The sequence below is a fragment of the Ahaetulla prasina genome, chromosome 2, assembly GCF_028640845.1.
Source record: "Ahaetulla prasina isolate Xishuangbanna chromosome 2, ASM2864084v1, whole genome shotgun sequence".
Classification (NCBI taxonomy): Eukaryota; Metazoa; Chordata; class Lepidosauria; order Squamata; family Colubridae; genus Ahaetulla; species Ahaetulla prasina.
The window spans coordinates 270096779-270108260 of record NC_080540.1 but is presented as its reverse complement, the minus strand read 5'-3'; the positions used below and the strand labels follow the sequence as shown (position 1 = coordinate 270108260).

Genomic DNA, 11482 nt, shown 5'->3' with positions numbered 1-11482 from the left:
GCTTTGCTATAGTGATTCCTTAAGAGTTTGCATCTCTCAAATGCACACTTATTTGGGAAAGAAATTTGGCACAATCATTAGCACTTGCTACTGTGCTAAGTATTCAGGTTAATCCCTGTTAAGTGAGGATCTTGGGTCACTAAGAGAGGACCTCACATGATCACAACTTGCAATTTTCTGCCAGTTTCCAACAAGCAAAATCAACTGGGAATCCAACAGGAAGTTACAAATCCTGGTCACAAGCCTTTATTTAGGTGGTTCACAAGCAGGCCTGTGGCGGGCAAGTGAGTGCTAAAGTGTGCAGGCAGGCACAAAGGTGGTTACTGTAGGTGAGCACCATAGTCCAATGCGAGTGGGGCTGGGCATATGCCTGCTGATCTAGAGAGGTGGGGTCATCGGGAGAAACAGTGGGAATGTGAGCGACTGCAACTTCCTGCCATCTTACTCATTGACTTTGCTTGTGGGAAGAGGGTAGGGAAAGTCACAAATTGCAATCAAATGACCACAGGACACTGCAGATGACAGAACCAAAAGGAGTACAAGGCAGAAAAAATCAACCTAGATTTTCTCCCAGTTTTCCTGGTTTGCAGCCTATAACCTTACCGTAACTCCTTCTTGATGATTTGATAAGCATTTGAGAAAACCTATTTTATTAGTGGATCTTTTTCTATTACAAGTATATCAATGCATTAATTCTTATTCATTAGGAACAAATAACATTTCTGTACAGTAGATTTAAACATTAAAAATACAACATATCCATATTGGAGGAATGAAGAAAAAATATACTAAGATGTATTTATCTGGTCACAAACTTCTCGAAGGATAAGTGATTTATATTTATTGTAATTGTGTATAGTCTCACTGGCATTATATACAGCTGTGTATCTTTTATTGCTATTCATTTGCTCCTGTTCTTTATTATCTTCTGGAACCTCACACTTGCATTTATTACAAGAACAAAATCTATTTGATAGTGATACAGAATCTTTATCAACACTGCTTTATTAACCCTGTTTACAATTGCTTTTTCTCAAGGTTTATTATGCATTCCAATCACTTTATTTGCTCCAAGTGATCATCGTCAATTTGCTGGTGTCTTACATTATGATGTGTTGCCACCTGCTGTAGAAATGATGTAAATTCCTGGTAAAAAAGAAAAATACAACAATCATACAAGTTGTTCGGTTTATTCAGGAGCTGTCTAGCAGTTATATAGAAAACAAATTCCTTTTCATTTTTAAGTAATATTTGTTCTATTATTTGGTATATTTATATGCATTGTTTAGCAGCATCAACTATAGTGGCCTATGTTTTTCAAATAAGTAAACTGGTTTATTGTTAAATTTCTGGTTTGAATTATATGTCACCCAATGCCACTGTTTCTTAACTAAAGGCTTATTACGAAAGTGAGTGTAATGAGTCTGTTCTCTGCCAAAATTACTTGCTGGTTTTCACATACCCTCACATACACCCAAACAAAACAATTTGGACTTGCTTTGCTGATAATAAACTAATAAGAAAATAAGAGTTTTTCAGCTTTTTTATGCCTGGAGGCGCCTGGTGGGTTTTGGGTTTTTTTTTTCAGGAAAGAGAACGGTGCGAAAGGTTGTTCTAATAAAACAGCCGTTATTATTATTATTTATTATTATTGTTATTATTATTATCATCAATCATCTTATTTCAGCTACCTCCTTAACAATAATTTCAACACAGTCGCAAATGACCCAAACAAGTCGCCCATCCTACCCCAGTCCTTTCAACCCTCTCTCTGCCGTTATCACGTGACATCCATTAAACTGTCTCCTCGCTACCCGCCTCTCGAGCCCGGGCTACCAATCAACGGACCAATCAGCACGGCGCTGGGGCAAATTCTATTACGGCTTCATCTTTGTCCGGGACTCCTGAAAAATCCCAGTCTGCAGTTGGGGCGTTCTGTGGTTTTTCATTGGCTGCCGTCATTGGCGAAGCCCTGCCTCCGAGTTTCTTGCCGGCTTGCCGATTGGCAAGTGAGAGGCTGGAAAGTTTTGTCCTGTCAGTGGGCCTTTAACAAAAGGACTGGGACCAATCGCGATAGCTCTCTCTTTCGGTGCAGTCAGTTTGAAACTGCCAGGCTTTTGCTGGGGAAAAGAGGAGCGGCGGCTCCTCTTCAGGTGAGCGGGGAGCGTCTGGTTGCGACGTTGGGGAGGTAGGAAGCCCGACTGAGGTGCAGGAAAGAAAACGTAACTGGGGTGCAGAAGGTAGAACAAGGGATCCTCTTCTCACTTCTAGACTTTCCTGCATTTAGCATGTATCTGCCTAAACCTGGAATCTTTTTTCAGTTTTTTTCTTCTTGCACTTCCTCGCAGGCGCAGTTAACTCGTGAAATTGTTTAGATTGCGTCGAACCAAAGGGCGCCGTTATAGATGTGCTGACCCACAACTGGGAGGCATCAGGCTGGGAAGGATGATTTCCTCATCAGGTCAACTTTTCTTTCTGGATGTAAGCCAATCTATAAGAGCAAGTATAACAAAGCCATGGTTTTCCAGACCCTGAGCACCAACCAATTCCTATTACAGGTAGTCCTCAACTTAACACCCATTCGTTTAGTGACTGAGGGTTTGACGTCACAACAGCACTGAAAAAATGACTTATGACACGTTTTCACACTTAACGATCATTGTAGCATCCCCATGGTCATGTGATCAAAATTCGAAAGTTTGGCAACTGGCTTGTGCCCATGACACTCGCAGTGTTGTGTGATTTACATTCAGATGCTTGATAGTGGGTTCATATTTATGACAGTTGCAGAGTCCCAGAGTCATGTGACCATCTTTTGCACCCTTCTGACAAGCAAAAGTCGATGGGGAAACCAGATTCATTGGACAGCCATACTACTATCTTGCAGTGATTCACTTAACAATTGTGGCAAGAAATGTTGTAAAATGGGGCAAAATTGTCTCGCTTAGCAATGGAAATTTTTGGGTCAATTGTGTCATAAATTGAGGATTACCTATAGTACCAACTGGCACAGCCAAAGACAAGGAAATGATGGGAACTGTAGTCCAGCTATTCATAAACATATCATTCTCTGTCTCTGGATATACGAGTAACGCTAGAAATCCACTTCATCTAAATTGCAATTCTCAGAACACAGCAAGAAAATACTGTATAGTGCAAGTTTGTCACAATATAGTCAGACAGATGACTGTATTGATTGCTTAGGGATTTCAAATTCTTGAGACAAAATATGCTGTTTGATAATGTAACGATTCATGGTCAGAATGTCTTTGTAGAATCTGACTTTGTTTCACCTGTTGAGACAGTTCCCAAAGTGAACTGAAAATCTTACTGAAACACGATTTTCCCTCTTCTCAACTGCCCTTCTTTGAGAAAAGTATTAAGGACATTCATTTAGCCTAGTAAAAATGGTTGTCAAATAAGTCTGATTCAAATTTTATTTCAGATATGCATCAACATTTATTAATATACTTATAGTTCAGGTAACATAAAATGAATGCTATAGTAAAATGATGTATCACAAAAATCACAGGGACAAAGACCCATTCTAATATAAAACATTTTAAAAATTGTTAATTGAGTTAACCTTTTCTTTTTGGTTACTCATCTGAATCCTGAAAAAAATGCTAAGAGCTTACTTACAGGGTTGTTATTAATGTAAACATTCTGGATTTGTTTTTGTCTTTTAAGTGTTATATAAAATGTTTTGTATGATACCCTTTCTCATTTTCTATACTTGCTTTATATCCATCTTAAGCAATATATAGATGATTAGGCTAAAGTTTAAATGAGAGAGAGAAAAGCTATGGAGTCTGCTTTTGTAGGCTACTAATTATTCTTGCATTTGATTAGGGCTAAGATCAATGAGTTAATCATTTGTTTAGTCAAAATCTGCAGATTTTTCTCCTGGGGTTTAGAAGACACTCTTTGCAGTGATAACAAAGCACAGCTAAATAGAATTCTCCAGATTACTAATTTACAGATAACTTGCAGTTTTTGTAGTACCAGCAGGTTTCTGGCTTAGTAGCTAAACATACCATAGAAACTTTTTTTCTATAATTTGGTTACTCTGGTGTATAAATTAAGAACAAGGGCTTATTTATCACTATCAAATCAGATTCAGAAAACAGTTGAGTTCCTTTTTCTTGGCTTGATTTGGAAAACACAAGCCAAACACCCCAGTTACTGATTGCAAGTAAAGTTCAACTTCTGGAACTTTTTACAGGAAGTACTTTAATGTAAGATGTCATCATCTGAAGAGAAAAGCGCAAGTCCTGTTCTACCAAAAGATTCTGATCGAGGCAGTTCTGTCTCTTCTGATCTTCAGGTAGGCTCAAAAATGAATGTTTTTTTCTTGTTTATTTGGAGCTTGTACAATATCTTGTAAATTCCGGTCTTAAAAATTATTTTGTGAGAAGCTGTTATTTTTATATCACAATGACTTTTTTATAAATCCAATTAACTTGCAAATGCAACGGTATAGAAGAAATATATAAAAAATAAGACATTAGATAAACAAATTCTTAATAGAGCATGGATTTTGAATTCACAATTGCATTGGCATAACATGCTAATTATAAATCATAGTTTAAAAACCCATATTCTTAGTGCCGTGAGTGAAAACAATGAGTACTGTGAGAAAAGAATTCAAAAAAAGAGTGTATCCTCTGCAGAATAAGGTGTTTTTTCTCTAATGGCTGAACTTAGACAGGTACACTTTAGTTGCTGGATGGTCCCTTCTGCCTACCTGAGTTCACAATCAATCTTCACACAGGGTTGTTGTCAGGATGAATTATCACCAACTGGGAAACCTAGCTTGCATTCCACCTATTTTTTTTTCTGTACTGCTACTATCATAGTTCCTACTAGGTGTGGATACTAGCCAAATGAAAATTAAAAAGAGCATTTAGGATTTGTCTTTTCATCTTGTTTGCTTCTAGATTTTCAGCCAAGAATAACAACTGAAGCTAAATTTCAGGCTTGGCCTAGCAATGCTTAGTTGGTCAACAACTGTTGCCTTGGAAGCTTTTCATGTGGCTTTTTTTTTTTTGAGGCTAGTTGTTTATTGTTGACTTGCTAACATCCCTGCCTTTCTATTTAAACAGTAATAATGGTGAAATAACATAGCAACAATGTAGCTTGTGTATTTTTCCTTCTGTTCATGTTCAGTTCTCAGATGGAAGCTAAGCACATATGCATGATCTATCTTATTACATATTTGTGTATGTGCATATACTACTACGGTATATCCTGACTGTGAGTATGTGTTTCTGTAAGGTACATTTTCCTATGAACCTATCATGATGGAATCCATGACTACACCTGTTTTTATATTAGCAAAAAGATGAAAGTGATGAAAACGTATCTTATATTGCCATGAATATATAGACATATATTAGCATGGAAAAAAACAATAAAGCATTCATGTAGTTTTCATGCTGAGGAATCTGCTTAAGTCTTCCCTAATCTTAAAAGAAGCTGAATAAAACTGCATAAATATTGACTAGAATTGTAGTCCAAAGTTGAATTCAACCTAAAGGATAAAGTACAGGTAATGGTAGGTTGTACAAGGTTAAGCCTAGAATAAATAAACCATATTATGGTTTTATTATAAGTTGAGAACTACCTGTAAAGAGTTAAGCACTCATGTGGTAAATATTTACTTTCACTCAGCAACAAATATTTTTATCTTTTTATTGTAGGATGAATATGAAGAGTTGCTTCGTTATGCAGTAGTTACCCCTAAGTTTGAGCCAAGTGGATTACGACAATCAGATCACATGGAGGTTCATCAGATACCTGCAGGTAACATATTTGAAACTGAGCTTTTTTCAAAGCATAAAGGCCGGCTTATTTTATAAACAAATTAAAGATGCAAGGCCACCCATGCTGAAATTTGAGAATCCATGTCCCAAAGGTGCTTTTTCAAGAGGCAACTGCACTTTCTGGTTTTTCTTTGAAGACGTTTCGCTTCTCATCGAAAGCTAAAGAAGCTTCTTGGATGAGAAGTGGAACGGGCCTCTGTGGCTCAGACTGGTAAGACAGTCTGTTATTAACAGTAGCTGCTTGCAATTACTGCAGGTTCAAGCCCCACCAGGCCCAAGATTGACTCAGCCTTCCATCCTTTATAAGGTAGGTAAAATGAGGACCCAGATTGTTGGGGGCAATAAATTGACTTTATATATAATATACAAATGGATTGCTTGACATAGTGTAATATTGCTTGACATAGTGTAAGCCGCCCTGAGTCTTCCGAGAAGGGCGGGATATAAATGCAAATAAAATAAATAAATAAAAAAACCAGAAAGTCCGGTTGCCTCTTGAAAAAGCATCTTTGGGACAACCATGATCTGGATGACCGAGAATCTCCAAAGACATTGAGAATCCATGGCAAAAATAGTTTGAAGTTTCTAGTTGAATAGGTTGAAGGCATATTTTTATTTTGGTATGTGGATTATACTATGTAGTTTATTGCTTGAGAGTTATATGTATGCTTTTGAGCTAGCCATTACCCTGAACTATCTATCCACTAGTGCAGGGGTCTTCAAACTTAACTTTAAGACTTATGGACTTCAACTCCCAGAATTCCTCAGCCAGCTTTGTAAAGCTGGCTGAGGAAGTCTGGGAGTTGAAATCCACAAGTCTTAAAGTTGCCAAGTTTGGAGACCCCTGCACTAGTGAAACCTGCAAAAATTACAGAAAGTTAACTTAAACAAAATCAAGCCCCAGTTCATCCGGTTCAATCTCATCTGTGATGATTGACTGAAGGTCTTCAGGATTTGGCGAGTCCAGAAAATTGGAATTTGACGAGTCCTGGTATTTATTCTGAGATATTTTTTATTTTATCACCCAATATAGGTAGGTCCTTTCCATAACTTAATTACAACATTGTTTTCCAATAGAAATATACTCACAATTTCTATGATCCCTATACAATTATTTGTAATTTTCCTTTACTAAGACATTCAAATTAAGATGCTTTGCTAATTTATAGTAAAATTTACCTCAAAGAGATTTTGTGGCATAGTTTGATACTTGTATATGTCCTGTATTTTTTTTTTCAAATATCCTAGATGAAATATTGTTGGCTAAACTAGATATAAACTAGATAAACTAGGGGCCTCTGTGGCTCAGACTGCTAATGCAGTCTGTTATTAACAGTAGCTGCTTGCAATTACTGCAGGTTCAAGCCCCACCAGGCCCAAGATTGACTCAGCCTTCCATCCTTTATAAGGTAGGTAAAATGAGGACCCAGATTGTTGGGGGCAATAAATTGACTTTATATATAATATACAAATGGATTGCTTGACATAGTGTAATATTGCTTGACATAGTGTAAGCCGCCCTGAGTCTTCCGAGAAGGGCGGGATATAAATGCAAATAAAATAAATAAATAAAAAAACCAGAAAGTCCGGTTGCCTCTTGAAAAAGCATCTTTGGGACAACCATGATCTGGATGACCGAGAATCTCCAAAGACATTGAGAATCCATGGCAAAAATAGTTTGAAGTTTCTAGTTGAATAGGTTGAAGGCATATTTTTATTTTGGTATGTGGATTATACTATGTAGTTTATTGCTTGAGAGTTATATGTATGCTTTTGAGCTAGCCATTACCCTGAACTATCTATCCACTAGTGCAGGGGTCTTCAAACTTGGCAACTTTAAGACTTATGGACTTCAACTCCCAGAATTCCTCAGCCAGCTTTGTAAAGCTGGCTGAGGAAGTCTGGGAGTTGAAATCCACAAGTCTTAAAGTTGCCAAGTTTGAGACCTGCACTAGTGAAACCTGCAAAAATTACAGAAAGTTAACTTAAACAAAATCAAGCCCCAGTTCATCCGGTTCAATCTCATCTGTGATGATTGACTGAAGGTCTTCAGGATTTGGCGAGTCCAGAAAATTGGAATTTGACGAGTCCTGGTATTTATTCTGAGATATTTTTTATTTTATCACCCAATATAGGTAGGTCCTTTCCATAACTTAATTACAACATTGTTTTCCAATAGAAATATACTCACAATTTCTATGATCCCTATACAATTATTTGTAATTTTCCTTTACTAAGACATTCAAATTAAGATGCTTTGCTAATTTATAGTAAAATTTACCTCAAAGAGATTTTGTGGCATAGTTTGATACTTGTATATGTCCTGTATTTTTTTTTTCAAATATCCTAGATGAAATATTGTTGGCTAAACTAGATATAAACTAGATAAACTAGGGGCCTCTGTGGCTCAGACTGCTAATGCAGTCTGTTATTAACAGCAGCTGCCTGCAACTACTGCAGATTCTAGTCCCACCAGGCCCAAGGTTGACTCAGCCTTCCATCCTTTATAAGGTAGGTAAAATGAGGACCCAGATTGTTGGGGGCAATAAGTTGACTTTGTATATAAATATACAAATAGAATGAAGACTATTGCTAACATAGTGTAAGCCGCCCTGAGTCTTCGGAGAAGGGCGGGATATAAATGCAAATAAAAAAAATATATAGAATTCTTCATATTGAATCACAGTGTGAATGTGATAGTTTACTTACATGAAAGATAGATATTTAGTAACTTGCATAAATCAATGGTTTTTAGCTAGCAAATCATTTTGAGGCATTTCTAAAATATTTACTTTTCTATGAATATTTACTTTTCTCAAATGTTAAATACTACTTTAATTCATCTAAAGACATTCAAAATATGTTACATCATTATAGTTCTAATGTTTGTAGGCACCTTTTGTTTAAAATAACAAAATCTTTGTTTTGTTTCTTTTATTAATTTTGCAAAGAAAAGAGAAAGTTAAAATAGTTTTTAGTGTCTATTTTGGCATAGAATTTAAGATGCAGTAGGCCTTAATAAAATGTTTGTTCCACATATATGGTTGTGTAACATCTGCTGTATACTTCAAATGGACATAATGTTTAACATCAGTTTGACCCAGCTGCATAATGGTAGTCCTGGACCCTGGTTGGAATTCCAATTTCTGCTCTTGGTTCACAATTTAGATTTACATAAAAAGAAAACCTATTTGTTTGTCCAGGTAATAAAAAGTAAGTTTAACGAAAAACTCTTCCTCCAAGGCAGCTATCCTCTGTAAAAACATTTACGTGCATGGTTATTTATTTATTTTTTTTCTGCAGATTTATACAGCTTAAATCACTCTAGGTGGTTGACAAAAATCTAGATAAAAACATAAAAAATGTGAAACATCCCCAATTTAAAAATGATTGTGGCATCTCACAACTAATGCCAACATAATTCTCTGGAACTATGAAACTGTCTTTTACCCACAGAAGGTTAGCTTTTTTTGGCTGTTATACTCTTTAAGTGTCATATATATTTGTTAGGAAAACAAATCTTGACTTGGCAATAATATCGTTTCTGCCCACTAGTAAAATAGTAGGAAGGTGATTACATATGTTCATTTATAATTAGGGAATCACAACCTGCACCCAAATCAAGTCCCCTAATGGAGACTAAAAAGGAAAGCAAAGAATTGATTATGACTGACTGTAGAAAAACAGTATGAAATTAGTGACAAAGAGCTCCATTCATTTACATATCTAATGGAAGCAAATGTTCTTTGAACCAGGGAATTCATGTCTAAATATACTGTATATAAAAAGAACGTATTAAGTAGGAAGGGAAAGGACATAACTGCTACAAATTTTGGCCAGCTCAAACTCTTAGTCCTCCTTAGTCCCCCTTATACCTAAGTAGTTGCTTTTTCTTATATTATTGTATATTATATTTTATCCCCTTTTCTGTTCACGAAATTTAATTTTTGATACCATTTGCCCCACCCAAGCAAAAACCATGGGGAGTCTAGGATGACAAAATGCAGATGGCCCAAAGTTACCTGTAACTTTTCATGACTGAATGGGGTATTGAAACCTATCTTCTTCCAGACCACACAAACCTAGTTCTTAGATTGTACGAAATTTTTCATTGTTCCCAGTTCTTCTCTCTTTTACATATTGAGTCTGCAGACAACTCACATTTATTTGGTGCTTAATATAAAACATGATTATGAGTAAAATAGAAAATTTTGCGTTTTTTGAAAAGAACTCTTAAGATTATGTCAAGTTAACAATAATGTTCCACATAACTGCATATATAAAACTGTAGGAATAGAGTGCTGAATGAGGAACTAGCATAGCTGTTGAAGTGCAGCTTCTTAATAGCATATTGCAGAAACTGCTAAGATTCAAATAATGGGAAGATTCTAGAATTCTTAGTATTCTAAGAACAGTGTCAAGACATCTTGACAGGAAAGAAAAAAACAGTATTTTGCAAGGCTAGCACTGATCAGCTTCATATTTAAGTCCTAACCTATTATGACAAAATACTGCCAAAAATTTCTCTATTTCCTCTTCTCTGAAATATTCTGGAAAGGTAGCTGCAGAGTTGTCAAGTACTAGAGGTAACAATACTTTTCTGCTTTAATGGTGATATTGAGGACTAATTACCATTCTCTTGGTTGAGTCTAGCACAGTCTTTCTTGGTTAAATACTTGTTCAGAGACTGAACCCTCTTTAAGTGTAGATAAGCTGTGTAGCCTATGGTGAATGGAAGGCAGAAAGTCTTTGTAATAAAATGGATATTTTGAGAGGACTGACTATAGAAAATCATTATATTCATCATGTTTGCTATATGTGTTTATTGTAGGAGTTGGGAGTGGGGGGTATTTGTTTTTGGAAATGATAGGCTTGAATGCAAAAATGCCTATCATAAAATACATTGATCAAATGTATGTTGTTACAGTCAGACATACAGGATATTCTCTTGTTTATTTTGGTGTCTCTTATGTTTGTGAATGATTCCGGGTGGCATAGTGTTATCCATCAGTGATAGATTAGATTCCTAAGAAGGAAAGCCATATTCCCTTATCAGGTATTTATAATATAAAATGCCATTTTTGCTCCCACACAAATGTATGCACAGGAAGGGCCATGAAAATACTTAAGAATAGAAGGGATGAGTGTAGACAGGTTGAAAGAAGAATGAAAGTAGAAAATGATAGTTTTGAAAAGATCCCAGCTAGGCAAGTAGATTGCATTATAACTAATTATATTTTTAATTTTAGGAAGCCTTTACATCTCAGGGTGTTTTTACCTTTAAAAATGGCTTGGAAAATTGTGATGCCATCATGTTTTGCTGCCTGATTTTCTCTGGTACTTTTCATTTTATGAGGTAAATCATAGATTGTAGACCTTCTAGTTGATTGAGCACATAGAGAAGTTGATATCTGCAAAAAATTTAAATTGAATAAAACAGCAATCTATGGATTAGATCAGTGATGGTTAACCTTTTTGCCATCGTGTGCCAAAAGCGGGGGGAGTACATGGGGGTTGCGTGTGCACTTGCCCACATCAATAGTTCTATGTGACCCTCCCGCACTGTCCCTGCTTTTGGCATGCGATGGCCCGGTGGGCCCGGTAGGCCCGTTTTTCACTCTGCCCAGAGTCCAGAGCCTTTATAGGAGTCTGGGGAG

The 11482-nt window shown here is 36.3% G+C and overlaps 1 protein-coding gene across 18 annotated transcripts in view; it reads left to right on the top strand.

The window, feature by feature from the left end:
- The first annotated feature begins 2024 nt into the window (after positions 1–2024).
- POC5 (POC5 centriolar protein) overlaps positions 2025–11482 on the top strand; it is a 31632-nt gene continuing 22174 nt past the window's right edge. For 14 of the 18 annotated variants that reach the window (XM_058169214.1, XM_058169213.1, XM_058169217.1 and 11 more), the window contains exons 1-4: positions 2101–2240; positions 2349–2481; positions 4226–4327; positions 5703–5805. In XM_058169214.1, the coding sequence (XP_058025197.1) occupies positions 4244–4327; positions 5703–5805 (187 nt within the window). In that variant the 5' untranslated portion in view covers positions 2101–2240; positions 2349–2481; positions 4226–4243. Of the gene's footprint in view, positions 2241–2348; positions 2559–4225; positions 4328–5702; positions 5806–11482 lie in introns of all 18 variants that reach the window. The other 4 variants (XM_058169228.1, XM_058169227.1, XM_058169211.1 and 1 more) reach the window with 3 other exon arrangements.